Raw genomic sequence first — 17,915 nt, 5'->3', positions numbered from 1 at the left:
TTGTGTGTAAATACATCATTTATTCAAATGCATGTGTATAATAACATAGTTTTATATATATATAGCTAGACAGTTCTTGAGGTTTGAGAAAGGACGGGTGTTCCTCAAGGATAGCATATCAGCGACATTTCTTAGCTTCTTTTTTTTTGCGCATCATTTTGCACCTTACATCATTGTGGAAATAGACTTTAAACCGTGAAAAGGGCACTGTGGTGATTCCCATTGGCACTGCTGAAATAATGATCTACATTGAGAAGAACTGCAATATGAAAATATACATTCAGATAATCGGATATAAATGGACTAAAGTCGTACAAAAAAACAGCATTAAAAACAATGAGACCAATCTATGAGTCAATTACTTGGGTCATTATTTTAAAAAACAATATGGATCCTCTCAACTCTTGATTGTCATGTTGTTGGAATGCAAATGCTGGAAGTAATGGTCTGGAATCACTTTGGAGGATAGCTGAATCTGGCCACTAGAGGGGGAAAGCTCAGTGAATGCAGCCTTAGTCCCGATTCAGGCAGTTTGTCCCTCGTCTCTCTCCATACAGCATATCCATGCAAAAGTGTGTCAGAGGGCTAGTTACACTTGTGGGTGGAACATAATGCTGCTCACCACACCGCCTCTGACTCAACTGTGCTTCTTTTTCTTCTTCCCCAGAGGGTGCTATAACCCTGGAGTTTTTGCTGTAGAAAATGATATTACTGATAGATTATACACATATTTTTTAATGCAAACAATATAACTATGACTTAGACAGAAGAATCCGATGCGGATAGAAAACTTCAGAGACAGACAAGCAGACACACAAAGAGACAGACAGACGGATACTCACAGCTCTCCATGGCTTTCTCACAGATGTAGCTGATGAGATCTTCACAGAAGAAATCATTCCACAGTCCCTCGTGGATGAGGCCTGCGCAGTCCTCTCCTCTCTCATGCCCGTGGCTCCAGTTGTCTGGCTGGCCCGGCTTCCACTTCCTACAATCACACAACAGAGGGCACTCACACACTGAATTCCTTCCAACTATAGAAACGAATTCAGTGAGGACTGAAACCTAACTTCAGACACCTTCCCTTCAGTCACACATTGATGTCAATGTGAGGTCTCACAAGGGATCAGCCTTGTCACTGAAGTACTATACTCACGTGAAGGCAGGTTCGGTTCCATCCAGCCAGTGCCAAACATTCTCCTTCTCCCTATCTGTCAGACCCATCCAGAAGTAGCCCTTTCCAGAGGTCTGCTTCTGCAGCCATTTCTGGGGGGGGGGACATGATGTCAGTAATGTCACTCATTTTATGACTATTCAAACAGATGTGCATTGTATTACAAAAGGCTTATAAGAAGGACTGTCACCTGTTCAGCGATATCGTTAATGATCACCATTGACGCAGTCTGGGCATCACAGCTTTTCTTTGCATCGTCAAAGTTGTGCAGCTCCCTGGAGAAGTGGTAGCATTTGTCTCTGAAGCCAACCCACTCATGAGGACAACCTGAAGTTAATTTGGTTATATTGTCAAACTATCACCAATTAACTCATGTCCTGTCAACTCATAGATGGTGTTGACAGAGTGATACAAAGATATTAATGGTGTATAAAGAGTATTATGAGTGAGTCTTACCTGGGGCCAACACTGTAGGGGCGGGGGAGTCACTCTTCAGAGAGACAGAGGCCAAAGGCACTGCTGCAGGTCGGGCAGGATGTCCTGGTAGTCCAGGTGGCCCTGGGGCCCCCACAGGCCCCATCACTCCCCTGGGTCCCTGTACCCCAGCCGGCCCCACCTGTCCTAGGTCTCCCGGCGGGCCCTGGGGCCCCTGAGGACCGGGCTGTCCATCTCTCCCAAGGAGCCCAGCCGTTCCTGGCTCACCCTTCGCACCCGGAGGTCCTGCCCTGCCGCCTGACCCTCGGGAGCCCTTTGAACCTGGGTTGCCCCGTGAGCCTTGTTGACCTCTGGAACCTGTTAGTCCCAGTGGTCCTGGAGATCCCTTCTCTCCACGGAGCCCCTGCACCCCAGGCCCACCTTTATCCCCTTTTTCCCCCTTCTGACCGGCCTGACCTGCCACTCCCTGGGGTCCTTTGTCTCCCCGCGGGCCTCTGGGACCAGGTGGACCTGAAACAAGAAACATTATGTTTTCTTTTGAAACGTGTCTGTTCAACTGTTTACAACACACTTCTACGTGAACAAAATAAAAAGCTACTATTTAGTGTGTGCCCTCACCCTGGAGAATGGTGAAGTTGGTGATTAGCTGTGAATGCTTGCTGTCCACCAGTTTCATCTCCTCCATGACTATGGAGAGGCTGGTGACCTCTTTGTCGAGGCGGGCCGCCAGGTCGTCCTGCTGCAACCTTAGTGTGGTGGTGTCCGACCTCACGTCCAAAACCGTGGAGTTCAGGTCAGCCAGGTAGTCGGAGTGGCGTCCTACCGTTTCAGCGCAGGTGCGCAGCTCGTTGAGGTTGAGATTGATGGCGCCCAGGAGTTGGGTTGTAAAGCTGATGTTGCCCGTGACACGGTCGATGCTCCCCTCCGACTCGTCCAGGCGTATCTCCAGCTGGTCGAACTTGGAGGAGGTGAGGTTGTCATGGTCCCTCTGCTGGTCCATGATCTCCCTGAGGGTCTGGTCGTGGTTCTCCGCCAGGCTGGAGGTGTTCTGCAGCTGTCCGGACAGCGAGGCCAGCTGAGAACCCACGTCCTCCAGAATGTCGTTGTTGGCCTTGGCCAGGACAGAGGCGTTGGAGGCCAGCACCTGGAGGTTCTGCACCTTCTCCCGCAGCCAATCAGCGTCCGACTTAGTCTGCCTGGCCGTCTGCTCTATGCTCTGGAAGTCATTGCGGATCTTCTGGATTGCCTGGCTGGTGTCGTCCACTGACCTCTGCAAAGCCAAGATCAGGCCCCTTTGTTGGGCCTGGGTGAGGTTGAGATTCCCGATGCTGAACAGGGCCTGGCCCTGCTGCCGAACCTGCTCCTGGAGCTCCGTCTGCAGCCGAGCCGTGTCGTCCTGAAGACCCTCCATGGTGCCGCCATAGGCCCGCAAGGTGCCGTTGACGGACCTCAGCATGGCTGTGTTGGCATCCAGCAGACCCTGGATGGAGCCCTGGCTGCCTTGCATGTCCTGGCCAGCATCCTGCAGACGACCCAGGGCTGCCCGGTTACTACTGCTCCTTTCAGCCACCTCGGACAGCTGCCTCTGCAGAGCCCAGATGTTGTTCTTAAAGGCCTGGATTTCTGTGGTGGTGTTCTCCGACTTCTCGCCAGTCTGGTCATCTGGGAACATGGGATCAAATTGACTTGGACTTTATAACTGAGAGTTGGATGAAGTTACACTTCTCTCAATGATGAATGTTTCTAAAAAACAGCTATTCTGATTCATTTGATATATTCAAGATAATGCATAGACCCATAGTACAAGGGATACTGTATGGTCAACTGGCTAGCGTATATGCTCCATACTGCTGTGACCATGTGGTAGGTAGGGGTGAAACTCACCTAGCTTTTTCAAGTCTGTTTCCACAGCAATGATCTTCCCCCCATAGCTCTCGATACCTTCGGACACATTGTCAACCTTTTGCACCACTGCAAAACAAACAAAACAACACAGCACAACACAGAAAAGATCAGGGTTAGGTCTTCAGCACAGTGGTTGGCTCCATATAATATTAACAGTCTGAGAAGGATGGATATAATAGCCTGAAACTATACAAAAGGGATCAGACAGGATACTTATGAAAGCTCACTCAGACACAATATATAAGATATCATATAAGATGTATATTTATCTGGTGGGTATGTAATAATGGTTGCCTCAGCAATCACAAGCTCTAAGATTAGGAAATGGTCATGTAATACACAATAATGTCTCAATGACTTGGTGCGTCCATGAAGACTGAGCATGAGACACTGAAGACACTGGAAGATGAGTGCAGAGGGGGTGGGTGGTCAGAGGGAGTAGGATCTGGAGATGATCAAAGTGGGACAGAGACAGGGGGACCCTGGGGGACAGGAAGCAACCCAAGTGGGGGTCCTCAGTAAACAGGGGGTTCAAAGTGTACCCTAAGGAAACAGACGCTGTGTCAGGCAGGGTCTTTACGCCCCCACAGGCGACAGGACCCTTCATTTCCTATGGAATGTGTCTGGGAATCATCCCACCACCACCACCACAGGCTATGGAGGCATCTCTAACCATCTAATTGGAGACCACAGGGGTTCAAACCAGTGGTGAAAACTGCACACCATGCTATTTCTGTCATTTCTATCCTCCACAGGTAAAGACCAACCAAACCATCAAGCTCAAAGACCCCACCAAGCTCAACCTTTAATGGGTATAATCATCTATTTTATTCTAGGGCCAAATCATCGTAAAGACACAGGATGAGAAGATTTAGCATCACCTCATTCCCTCCCTCTGACTGAGAGCACGGTAGGACATGGATAGATAGATCCCACTGTTATGACTGGGTGTATCTCCCTGGTCATGCTGTATGTGCTTATGATCTTCGTAGCTTTCAATGTGTAAGGTGTAGTTGCAGAGTACTTTACATCTACCGTAGACCAGTCTCAGACAGTGAGGGGTGAGGAAGCTTTCCAGCAGAGTCCCGACTGTTTTTCATGTTATTTTGGCATTAATACGTATCGCATATCAGTTTGCAAACAATGTAAAACAAATATTATAATAATCTTTGAGTTAATAAAGCCGCAAACAAACACAATCTCTTTTTTTGCTTTCTTGAGTAAAGCATCTCCAAATGGAGACGTTTCAGCCTAGCTCAGTGCATTCTGTGGTGGTGGGGCAGCCAGAGGAAAATACAGAGCTTCGGGGTTGGTAATGTTCTTTAGTTGTGCCGTAATTGGCTCAGTGTTCTGTCACTCATGGGGACTGCAAAATGTATGGGTAGAGCTCGAACATTCAAGCCCCCTGGGTGCTGCCATAGACTTACATTAGAAGTGCCCATCCATGAAGGCTCAAGGCCATTGGCCACAGATAAAATTACATCAAATCACGTTATATCTACCGTAGCTTTGATTGGACTGATCATGTCAACATCATACTTTAAAAATCTTAGCTAGCAAGCTAGACAAGCAGTCGTCTTCATGCATGAAGTCAACCATCTACTGGCAAATCCTTTTCAATCATTGTCATATGAAGAGAAATGATAGATAAAACGTATCGGTGCTCATCGGCCATTGGACATAAACATCACACAACAAGTTGGAAATTGCTAATTCAAAAATGAGTGCTAAGGCGCCACTGCAGCCACGGGTTCGATCCCAGGCCGTGTTACAGCCGGCTGTGACCGGGAGACCCATGAGGCGACGCACATTTGGCCCAGTGTCATCTGGGTTAGGGAAGTGTTTGGCCGGGCGAGATGTCCTTGTCTCATCGTGCTCTAGCGACTCCTTTTGGCGGGCCAGGTGCGTGTTTCCTCTGACACATTGATGCGGCTTGCTTCTGGGTTAAGCAAGAACTAGTGAGGCTCTCAACCTTCTCCAAGTCCGTAGGAGAGTTGCAACGATAAAACAAGATTGTAACTACCAATTGGATATTACAAAAAAAAGGGTAACGCCATGGGCCAGAAAAGTTTGAATATATTGGCCATGCTCGGAACTGGGAAATCTCAGTTCCGACATTTCAAGTAGTGATTTCGGTCCTCTTTCTAGAGCCCAAAAGAAGGACCGTCGTGCCACCTTCCAGTTTAAGTGAGCACAGAACAACAAGGTGAGTCCAAAAATATCTTGTATGCTGCTGCATAAATTATGTAATATGGCAGGGTGATACTGCATATATACTTGTAGCCAAGAAAATAATACTAAGTGTATGTTGTGTAGTAAGCTGTTAGTAGACCATGTGCCTCACCCTAATAATTTGGTAGAAACCACATTGGTTTCAGCTAGTCAGCCATATAAGATATGTTTTTTTTAAAGGCAGTAAATGAGGCTCAATGAACTGTTTCGTTGAACTGCTAAACCTGATAACCAGGTTATCAGTGGTAAGATGTTAGGACTGTTGTTGGGACTCTGCTGTTGGGACAGCTTTATGTAGGCCCTTAACAGTTTGTGGGCGCCGTTTGTCACTGTTATAGTCCAATTCATTTATTGTTTGGTGTTGTGTTGTGTAGTGGCTTTGGATCTAAAAAAAGTTTGCCCCAAAAAGCTTTACATGCTAAAATAACGACTGAATCTTACATGTTTCTACGGCACAGTTGTAATAAAGGAAAAAATAAATATGCTTCAACATTGCAAGTTAAACGTTGTGATAGCCACATCAACATAGAAGAGGGCCCCGTAATTAAGGAAGACTAGTGATGATAGAACGTCTAACTGACAATGAAAGGCAACTTTGACTGGAAATGAGAGACGAGAGACAGAGAAACATTCTTCAAACCGCCGAGGATGAGTGTACTTTTCTCATTGTCAACAAACAATAGAAAAAAATGCCATCTGAAAATAGAAACCCAGAAGTTTCATGCAAGCTTTTAATGACTTGCATGTGTTCCATCTGTAATTATGGCAAACAAAAATGTGTGCCATATTCGCTTGCATGCACAGCAGGGAATTCATCTCAACAGTACAGTCTGTACATTTAGATGGAATATGTTTCAGGTGAGTGTCCTGTGTTAGAATCGCTCCTACTGTAGCTGATAGCGTTGACCGGGGTCCATATTCACAAAGCGGCTGAGAGTAGCAGTGCTGATCTTGTTCATAATGATTTAAGGCAAATCTGATCCGAGATCAGCATTCCTACTCTGAGACGCTTTCTGAATATGGGCCTGGTATGGGTAGCCTCATAGACGTGTGTAGTAGTGTGTGTGGAACGCCGGAGTAAGTGCTTCCACATGTTTGAGAAACCGTTTACTACATACACTCACTGAACGTCTAATTCTCCCACCATCCCTCTCTTTCCAGTACAGGAAACAAGGAATCAAAACAACACTCCCTACCATTCAAAGAGATGTATCCAGAAACAGAGAATATAATTCTGATGGAAAATGGTTTTGTACAGTCGACGTCCTAAAGTTTTGGGAAACTCAAGTTGCCTGTATACAGAAAACAAATGCCACTACGGATGGACAGTAGCCTTTTCATGGTGGAAATATGTTTCAAATGTTTACCCTCATAGATGACTATCCGCCCCCCAAATACTCTCTCTCAAAAAAAATAAAACATATGAACTAGAAAAATTCCCTCTCGATTGGAAGAGTAGTATTAGCTCAGAGTGAAGAGGCATGGCCAGTCTGAAATGAAACGTTCCACTGCAAACTAAACGAGACACATTTCCAGACACCACAAACTACTGTACCACACAGAGCACAAAAGACACATTCAGCTCAGGTCAGCAGACCAAACGGTACACCTACTGCACATTGTAATTGTTATAGAGAGAAAGATACACACACACACACACACACACACACACACACACACACACACACACACACACACACACACACACACACACACACACACACACACACACACACACACACACACACACACACACTTTATATGTTCTTTGTTTTGACTTCTTTCTATGTCTGGGGGACATAGGGACATGTTTTTAATTGCACTCATCCTCTCTGTTAAACTTTAATCACTTCGGTGTGATGCTCTCTGTACTAATGTATTACTTCCTCTCTGTCTAGATGTTGGATTCAAATAGACGTTAATGCAGAACACTGGATTAAAAACACAACTTTGGGAAACTCTTCCAAGTTATGCAACAATTAGCATCCTAAAAACTCTGGAACGACAGTCATGCTTTACATGGTTTAGCAGAACGCTGGAGAATCACAGGGAGAGTACACACACACACACACGGATGCTCTTCGTGGTTGGAATCCATTTTATCATAAATATATATTTAAATATCTTTAATACTGTGTTGATAGACGCATACGCATGCATTACATTACATTACATTTAAGTCATTTAGCAGACGCTCTTATCCAGAGCGACTTACAAATTGGTGCATTCACCTTATGACATCCAGTGGAACAGCCACTTTACAATAGTGCATCTAAATCTTTTAAGGGGGGTGAGAAGGATTAATTTATCCTATCCTAGGTATTCCTTAAAGAGGTGGGGTTTCAGGTGTCTCCGGAAGGTGGTGATTGACTCCGCTGCCCTGGCGTCGTGAGGGAGTTTGTTCCACCATTGGGGGCCAGAGCAGCGAACAGTTTTGACTGGGCTGAGCGGGAACTGTACTTCCTCAGTGGTAGGGAGGCGAGCAGGCCAGAGGTGGATGAACGCAGTGCCCTTGTTTGGGTGTAGGGCCTGATCAGAGCCTGGAGGTACTGAGGTGCCGTTCCCCTCACAGCTCCGTAGGCAAGCACCATGGTCTTGTAGCGGATGCGAGCTTCAACTGGAAGCCAGTGGAGAGAGCGGAGGAGCGGGGTGACGTGAGAGAACTTGGGAAGGTTGAACACCAGACGGGCTGCGGCGTTCTGGATGAGTTGTAGGGGTTTAATGGCACAGGCAGGGAGCCCAGCCAACAGCGAGTTGCAGTAATCCAGACGGGAGATGACAAGTGCCTGGATTAGGACCTGCGCCGCTTCCTGTGTGAGGCAGGGTCGTACTCTGCGGATGTTGTAGAGCATGAACCTACAGGAACGGGCCACCGCCTTGATGTTAGTTGAGAACGACAGGGTGTTGTCCAGGATCACGCCAAGGTTCTTAGCGCTCTGGGAGGAGGACACAATGGAGTTGTCAACCGTGATGGCGAGATCATGGAACGGGCAGTCCTTCCCCGGGAGGAAGAGCAGCTCCGTCTTGCCGAGGTTCAGCTTGAGGTGGTGATCCCTCATCCACACTGATATGTCTGCCAGACATGCAGAGATGCGATTCGCCACCTGGTCATCAGAAGGGGGAAAGGAGAAGATTAATTGTGTGTCGTCTGCATAGCAATGATAGGAGCGACCATGTGAGGTTATGACAGAGCCAAGTGACTTGGTGTATAGCGAGAATAGGAGAGGGCCTAGAACAGAGCCCTGGGGGACACCAGTGGTGAGAGCGCGTGGTGAGGAGACAGATTCTCGCCACGCCACCTGGTAGGAGCGACCTGTCAGGTAGGACGCAATCCAAGCGTGGGCCGCGCTGGAGATGCCCAACTCGGAGAGGGCGGAGAGGAGGATCTGATGGTTCACAGTATCGAAGGCAGCCGATAGGTCTAGAAGGATGAGAGCAGAGGAGAGAGAGTTTTTCACTTTATATATTCACTTTGTATGTTGTCTACCTCACTTGCTTTGGCAATGTTAACACATGTTTCCCATGCCAATAAAGCCCTTGAATTGAATTGAATTGAATTGAGAGTTAGCTTTAGCGGTGCGGGAGCACCTCCGTGATACAGAGAAGAGCAGTCTCAGTTGAATGACTAGTCTTGAAACCTGACTGATTTGGATCAAGAAGGTCATTCTGAGAGAGATAGCGTTAGAGCTGGCCAAGGACGGCACGTTCAAGAGTTTTGGAGAGAAAAGAAAGAAGGGATACTGGTCTGTAGTTGTTGACATCGGAGGGATCGAGTGTAGGTTTTTTCAGAAGGGGTGCAACTATCGCTCTCTTGAAGACGGAAGGGACGTAGCCAGCGGTCAGGGATGAGTTGATGAGCGAGGTGAGGTAAGGGAGAAGGTCTCCGGAAATGGTCTGGAGAAGAGAGGAGGGGATAGGGTCAAGCGGGCAGGTTGTTGGGCGGCCGGCCGTCACAAGACGCAAGATTTCATCTGGAGAGAGAGGGGAGAAAGAGGTCAGAGCACAGGGTAGGGCAGTGTGAGCAGAACCAGCGGTGTCGTTTGACTTAGCAAACGAGGATCGGATGTCGTCGACCTTCTTTTCAAAATGGTTGACGAAGTCATCTGCAGAGAGGGAGGAGGGGGGGGAGGGGGAGGAGGATTCAGGAGGGAGGAGAAGGTGGCAAAGAGCTTCCTAGAGTTAGAGGCAGATGCTTGGAATTTAGAGTGGTAGAAAGTGGCTTTAGCAGCAGAGACAGAGGAGGGAGTGAAAGGATCCCAGGTCCGCAGGGAGGCGAGTTTTCCTCCATTTCCGATCGGCTGCCCGGAGCCCTGTTCTGTGAGCTCGCAATGAGTCGTCGAGCCACGGAGCGGGAGGGGAGGACCGAGCCGGCCTGGAGGATAGGGGACATAGAGAGTCAAAGGATGCAGAAAGGGAGGAGAGGAGGGTTGAGGAGGCAGAATCAGGAGATAGGTTGGAGAAGGTTTGAGCAGAGGGAAGAGATGATAGGATGGAAGAGGAGAGAGTAGCGGGGGAGAGAGAGCGAAGGTTGGGACGGCGCGATACCATCCGAGTAGGGGCAGTGTGGGAAGTGTTGGATGAGAGCGAGAGGGAAAAGGATACAAGGTAGTGGTCGGAGACTTGGAGGGGAGTTGCAATGAGGTTAGTGGAAGAACAGCATCTAGTAAAGATGAGGTCGAGCGTATTGCCTGCCTTGTGAGTAGGGGGGAAGTGAAAGGGTGAGGTCAAAAGAGGAGAGGAGTGGAAAGGAGGCAGAGAGGAATGAGTCAAAGGTAGACGTGGGGAGGTTAAAGTCGCCCAGAACTGTGAGAGGTGAGCCGTCCTCAGGAAAGGAGCTTATCAAGGCATCAAGCTCATTGATGAACTCTCCGAGGGGACCTGGAGGGCGATAAATGATAAGGATGTTAAGCTTGAAAGGGCTGGTAACTGTGACAGCATGAAATTCAAAGGAGGCGATAGACAGATGGGTAAGGGGAGAAAGAGAGAATGGCCACTTGGGAGAGATGAGGATCCCGGTGCCACCACCCCGCTGACCAGAAGCTCTCGGGGTGTGCGAGAACACGTGGGCGGACGAAGAGAGAGCAGTAGGAGTAGCAGTGTTATCTGTGGTGATCCATGTTTCCGTCAGTGCCAAGAAGTCGAGGGACTGGAGGGAGGCATAGGCTGAGATGAACTCTGCCTTGTTGGCCGCAGATCGGCAGTTCCAGAGGCTACCGGAGACCTGGAACTCCACGTGGGTCGTGCGCGCTGGGACCACCAGATTAGGGTGGCCGCGGCCATGCGGTGTGGAGCGTTTGTATGGTCTGTGCAGAGAGGAGAGAACAGGGATAGACAGACACATAGTTGACAGGCTACAGAAGAGGCTACGCTAATGCAAGGAGATTGGAATGACAAGTGGACTACACGTCTCGAATGTTCAGAAAGTTAAGCTTACGTAGCAAGAATCTTATTGACTAAAATGATTAAAATGATACAGTACTGCTGAAGTAGGCTAGCTGGCAGTGGCTGCGTTGTTGAATTTGTAGGCTAGCTGGCAGTGGCTTCGTTGTTGACACTACACTAATCAAGTTGTTCCGTTGAGTGTAATAGTTTCTACAGTGCTGCTATTCGGGGGCTAGCTGGCTAGCTAGCAGTGTTGATTACGTTACGTTGCGTTAAAAGAACGACAATAGCTGGCTAGCTAACCTAGAAAATCGCTCTAGACTACACAATTATCTTTGATACACAGACGGCTATGTAGCTAGCTATGTAGCTAGCTACGATCAAACAAATCAAACCGTTGTGCTGTAATGAAATGAAATGAAAATGTGATACTACCTGTGGAGCGAAGCGGAATGCGACTGGGTTGTTGAGTGCGGAAGTTCTATTCAGTAGACATTGGCTAGCTGTTGGCTAGCTAGCAGTGTCTCCTACGTTAAGGACGACAAATAGCTGGCTAGCTAACCTCGGTAAATTAAGATAATCACTCTAAGACTGCACGCTCTAAACTACACAATTATATTGGATACGAAGACAGCAAAGACAACTATGTAGCTAGCTAACACTACACTAATCAAGTCGTTCAGTTGAGTGTAATAGTTTCTACAGTGCTGCTATTCGGTAGACGGTGGACGTTTGCTAGCTGGCTAGCTGCTGGGCAGATAGCAGTGTAGACTACGTTAGGACGACGAAATACGAAGTTGCAATAGAAGTGCTGACTGTTTCACTTTGTTGTCCTCTTTCTTTTCCTTTTTCTTCTGTCCTTCTTTTGTCCTTATTTTGTCTTCCTTTCTTCTGTTAACTAGATATTTTTTGTTGTACATACATGCACATACACACATGCACTCACACACACACATGCACTCACACACACATGCACACACACACACATGCACACATGATCACACACACACGCACGCACACCCACACTGTATAATATCTGGTCCCCAGAGCTATGCCCTAGGCCAGCTGTGCTGCAGCTGTGGTTTCTGGGTGTCATCCCTTCCTCACAATACACACAACACACGCAAGCACACGACAAACTCACACACGCACACACACACACCCTGACACCTCTGCTTATTTTTGCTAAAGCTCAATATTATAACCCAGAATGTAGTGACAGATTCCATGTACACAGCTGGAGCAGAGGGAGAAAGAGGGAGAAGGCAGCATGAGTGCTGAGTGAGGCCAAAGAGAGGGCGAGACTCCCCCTACACCCTCTTATTCTCTTCTCTGATTCCTCTCCCTCCTCATATTCACCTGTGTCTAATCCCTCCCTCATATAGCCTGGGTCATGTCTCAAATGACACCCTATTCCCTATTCAGTGCGCTACTTTTGTCCAGGGCCCCCATAGGGGACGCAACCCTAGTCTTTCCTGCCAGGACAATGTCTGAGAGCTGGAGAAGAGGTTTTCACAGCCTACCATGAAGGTTCTATACTGTAGCTCAGTGGAGATCACATACGCACCATAAAGAGATCAGGTGATGAAGCAAGGACATTGCTATGGGTGAGAGTAGAGAGCATAGGGTCAGCTCGATGTTAAGATATCTTGCCACACAGCATCCTACAGTACATAATACATATGTGAAGTGAATAGTACATTGGGGTCTCACTTACGGCTGTTGCGGTGACTGTATTACCGCCACAAGGGCAGTCCTGAGTCATTAAGGCGGTCAAATTCCACGTGACTGTTTAGTCACTGTAATTAGGCTTCTCCAAGCTCTGATGCTGCTGATGGTCATTAGTAGCCTATCAAACTTGCTAACTGCCTGGTGGTACTCAGCACTCTATTGTCCCTCTAATCACTCTGACATTAATGCAAATGTAATCAAAAATCTAATCAGACACTTCATGAGAGCCCATGAGCTCATGTTGCGCAACCTTTATATAGGCTATGCAATTTAGGGAGAAAACAGAGTGATGTGATGCCTATATTTAAAAAAGGAGGATCGCATCAGCTTTCTATAGGTTAGGCCTACTATATTTATTTCTCAACTTTCCTAATAATCAGCACACCTGGCTGGCCTGAAAATGAACCACAGGAAAAGCGTCCTCCATTCTCTATTTAAGTGCATAGATGACATGTATTTTTTCCCGCTGCCCCGGTTTTGAGACAGGTGCATGATGATACTGGTCGATTCTAAATCAAAACAAATTTCACACATATATTATTTGGTATACAGTTGAAGTCGGAAGTTTACATACACCGTAGCCAAATACATTTAAACTCTGTTTTTCACAATTCCTGACATTTAATTATAGTAAAATATCGCTGTCTTAGGTCAGTTAGGATCACCACTTTATTTTATGTGAGTGTGAATGTCAGAATAATAGTAGAGAGAATGATTTATTTCAGCTGTATTTCTTTCATGACATTCCCAGTGGGTCAGAAGTTTACATACACTCAATTAGTATTTGGTAGCATTGCCTTTAAATTGTTCAACTTGGGTCAAACGTTTCAGGTAACCTTCCACAAGCTTCCCACAATAAGTTGGGTGAATTTTGGCCCATTCCTCCAGACAGAGCTGGTGTAGTCAGGTTTGTAGGCCTCCTTGTTCACACAAGCCTTTTCAGTTCTGCCCACACATTTTCTATAGGATTGAGGTCAGGGCTTTGTGATGGCCACTCCAATACCTTGACTTTGTTGTCTTTACGCCATTTTTCCACAACTTTGGAAGTATGCTTGTGGTCATTGTCCATTTGGAAGACCCATTTGCGACCAAGATTTAACTTCCTGACTGATGTCTTGAGATGTTGCTTCAAAATATCCACATACTTTTCCTGCCTCATGATGCTATCTATATTGTGTAGTGCACCAGTCCCTCCTGCAGTAAAGCACCCCCACAATACGATGCTGCCCCCCCCTTGCTTCACGGTTGGGATGGTGTTCTTCGGCTTGCAAGCCTCCCCTTTTTCCTCCAAACATAACAATGGTCATTATGGCCAAACAGTTATATATTTTTTTCATCAGACCAGACGACATTTCTCCACAAAGTACGATCTTTGTCCCCATGGGCAGTTGCAAAACATAGTCTGTTTTTTATGGAGGTTTTGGAGCAGTGTCTTCTTCCTTGCTGAGCGGCCTTTCAGGTTATGTCGATATAGGACTCGTTTTACTGTGGATATAGATACTTTTGTACCTGTTTCCTCCAGCATCTTCACAAGGTCCTTTGCTGTTGTTCTGGGATTTATTTACACTTTTTGCACCAAGGTACATTAATCTCTAGGAGACAGAACGCATCTCCTTCCTGAGCGGTATGACGGCTGCATGGTCCCATGGTGTTTATACTTTACATTTACATTACATTTAAGTCATTTAGCAGACGCTCTTATCCAGAGCGACTTACAAATTGGTGCATTCACCTTATGACATCCAGTGGAACAGCCACTTTACAATAGTGCATCTAAATCTTTTAAGGAGGGGGGGGTGAGAAGGATTACTTTATCCTATCCTAGGTATTCCTTAAAGAGGTGGGGTTTCAGGTGTCTCCGGAAGGTGGTGATTGACTCCGCTGTCCTGGCGTCGTGAGGGAGTTTGTTCCACCATTGGGGGGCCAGAGCAGCAAACAGTTTTGACTGGGCTGAGCGGGAACTGTACTTCCTCAGTGGTAGCGAGGCGAGCAGGCCAGAGGTGGATGAACGCAGTGCCCTTGTTTGGGTGTAGGGCCTGATCAGAGCCTGGAGGTACTGAGGTGCCGTTCCCCTCACAGCTCCGTAGGCAAGCACCATGGTCTTGTAGCGGATGCGAGCTTCAACTGGAAGCCAGTGGAGAGAGCGGAGGAGCGGGGTGACGTGAGAGAACTTGGGAAGGTTGAACACCAGACGGGCTGCGGCGTTCTGGATGAGTTGTAGGGGTTTAATGGCACAGGCAGGGAGCCCAGCCAACAGCGAGTTGCAGTAATCCAGACGGGAGATGACAAGTGCCTGGAATAGGACCTGCGCCGCTTCCTGTGTGAGGCAGGGTCGTACTCTGCGGATGTTGTAGAGCATGAACCTACAGGAACGGGCCACCGCCTTGATGTTAGTTGAGAACGACAGGGTGTTGTCCAGGATCACGCCAAGGTTCTTAGCGCTCTGGGAGGAGGACACAATGGAGTTGTCAACCGTGATGGCGAGATCATGGAACGGGCAGTCCTAATACTTGCGTACTATTGTTTGTACAGATGAACATGGTACCTTCGGGCATTTGGAAATTACTCCCAAGGATGAACAAGACTTGTGGAGGTCTACAATGTTTTTTTCTGAGGTCTTGGCTGATTTCTTTTGATTTTCCCATGATGTCAAGCAAAGAGGCACTGAGTTTGATGGTAGGCCTTGAAATACATCCACAGGTACACCTCCAATTGACTCAAATGATGTCAATTAGCCTATCAGAAGCTTCTAAAGTCATGACATAATTTTCTGGAATTTTCCAAGCCGTTTAAAGGCACAGTCAACTTAGTGTATGTAAACTTCTTACCCACTGGAATTGTGATACAGTGAATTATAAGTGAAATAATCTGTCTGTAAACAGTTGTTGGAAAATTTACTTGTGTCATGCACAAAGTAGATGTCCTAACAGACTTGACAAAACTATAGTTTCTGAATAAGACATTTTTGGTGTGGTTTAAAAACTAATACAGTAATGTAGTACACAAATGTGTATGTAAACTTCTGACTTCAAATTTATGTAAAGACAAGATTAAATCAAGAATAGTCTGACAATATTAGCCTATCACTTGTAAATGATATATTATCACTTGTGAACAATGCCCAGCATAAGGCAAGAAATTATACCTTTTTTTGCGACTTTTTAGAATTATAGTCGCACACCTCATATAGCCTAGCCCATAGGCCTATATGTTTTGATAAGGTTTGTATCACAACTAAAGTGCCAAATAACTTCTAAAAATTACAAGGGGTGTAGAGTCTAACTGGCATACATAAGTAACGAGTACCTTTCAAGTTTGGGGAAGATAATTTTCACCATTAAAATGCACCTTTATAATAAAAGCATTGACTGTATCGCATTTACGGTGACTTTTGATAATGGTCTTTTCCCGCTAATGGAACTTTTGTGCTTATAGCCTACTGCCATGTGTGCATTGCTGCGTTATAATGTGATGAAACAGCCTAATAGTTGATCAACATTTACAGCTAAACATTCTGATCTGCTGCGTCAGCCACATTGCGTAAAAATATTTTGGGGATTTTAGTGTTTGTCACGCCCTGGCCATAGTTATCTTTGTTTTCTTTATTATTTTGGTTAGGCCAGGGTGTGACATGGGTGATTTATTGTGTTTCGTCTTGTCTAGGGGTTTATTAGATTAATGGGGTTGTGTTCAGTTTAGTTGTCTAGGTAACTCTATGGTTGCCTAGAGTGGTTCTCAATCAGAGGCAGGTGTTTATCGTTGTCTCTGATTGAGAACCATATTTAGGCAGCCATATTCTTTGGGGATTTTGTGGGTGATTGTTTCCTGTCTTTGTGTGCAAGGAGGAATGGACACGGGATGATGTGTTGGACGGCACGGGTTGCTACACTTGGGAGGAGATCCTGGCGGGAAAGGATTGCCTCCCATGGGAACAGGTGGAGGCAGCTAGGAGAGCAGAGGCAGACGGAGAGAGGAGCCGGCGATACAAGGGAACACGGCTGGCAAGGAAGCCCGAGAGTCAGCCCCAAAAATGTATTGGGGGGGGCATACAGGAAGTGTGGCGAAGCCAGGTAGGAGACCTGCACCAAATTCCTGTGCTTACCGGAGGGCGAGAGAGACCGGGCAGGCACCGTGTTATGCTGTGGAGCGCACGGTGTCCCCAGTGTGGGTGCATAGCCCGGTGCGGTACATACCAGCTCCTCGGATCGGCCGGGCTAGAGTGGGCATCGAGCCAGGTGCCATGAAGACGGCTCTACGCATCTGGTCTCCAGTGCATCTCCTTGGGCCGGCGTACATGACACCAGCCTTGCGAATGGTGTCCCCGGTTCGCCTGCACAGCCCAGTGCGGGCTATTCCACCTCGCCGCACTGGCAGGGCGACCGGGAGCATTCAACCAGGTAAGGTTGGGCAGGCTCTGTGCTCAAGAGCTCCAGTGCGCCTGCATGGTCCGGTCTATCCAGTACCACCTCGACGCATCAGCCCTCCGGTGGCAGCTCCCAGCACTTGCCCTGAGGTGCTTGGCCCAGTACCACCAGTGCCGGCAACACGCACCACGCACCACGCCTACAGTGCTCCTCGCCTGTCCAGCGCTGCCAGAGCCTTCCTCCTCTCCAGCGCAGCCGAAGTCTCCCGCCTGTCCGGCGCTGCCAGAGCTTCCGCCTCTCAGTCCAGAGGCAACAGAGCCCCTCTGTCCAGAGCTGCTAGAGTCTCCCGTCTGTCCAGAGCTGCTAGAGTCTCCCGTCTGTCCAGAGCTGCTAGAGTCTCCCGTCTTGTCCAGAGCTGCTAGAGTCTCCCGTCTGTCCAGAGCTGCTAGAGTCTCCCGTCTGTCCAGAGCTGCTAGAGTCTCCCGTCTGTCCAAAGCTCCTAGAGTCTCCGTCAGCCAGGATCCGCCAGTCAGCCAGGATCCGCCAGAGCCGCCAGTCAGCCAGGACCGCCATTCAGCCAGGATCTGCCAGAGCCGTCAACCTGCCTGAGCTACCTCTTAGTCCTGAGCTTCCTCAGTAATGAGGCACCCCTCAGTCCAGGTGGGCCCTTTGTTAGGGTTACTAGGCCAAGG

General features: G+C 47.6%; 1 protein-coding gene across 1 annotated transcript in view; it reads right to left on the bottom strand.

Moving 5' to 3' along the window:
• The window catches only part of LOC118361505 (collectin-12-like), a 54,740-nt gene continuing 36,825 nt past the window's right edge, over positions 1 to 17,915 (bottom strand). The window contains exons 4-10 of the mRNA XM_035741497.2: positions 3,494 to 3,580; positions 2,228 to 3,271; positions 1,631 to 2,119; positions 1,365 to 1,501; positions 1,157 to 1,266; positions 843 to 988; positions 1 to 693 (exon numbers count right to left, since the gene is read on the bottom strand). Coding sequence (XP_035597390.1) covers positions 674 to 693; positions 843 to 988; positions 1,157 to 1,266; positions 1,365 to 1,501; positions 1,631 to 2,119; positions 2,228 to 3,271; positions 3,494 to 3,580 — 2,033 coding nt within the window. The 3' untranslated portion in view covers positions 1 to 673. The remainder of the gene's footprint in view (positions 694 to 842; positions 989 to 1,156; positions 1,267 to 1,364; positions 1,502 to 1,630; positions 2,120 to 2,227; positions 3,272 to 3,493; positions 3,581 to 17,915) is intronic.

This window comes from Oncorhynchus keta, chromosome 28 (assembly GCF_023373465.1).
Source record: "Oncorhynchus keta strain PuntledgeMale-10-30-2019 chromosome 28, Oket_V2, whole genome shotgun sequence".
NCBI classification, from domain to species: domain Eukaryota; kingdom Metazoa; phylum Chordata; class Actinopteri; order Salmoniformes; family Salmonidae; genus Oncorhynchus; species Oncorhynchus keta.
This window is presented reverse-complemented; position numbering and strand designations above follow the sequence as displayed.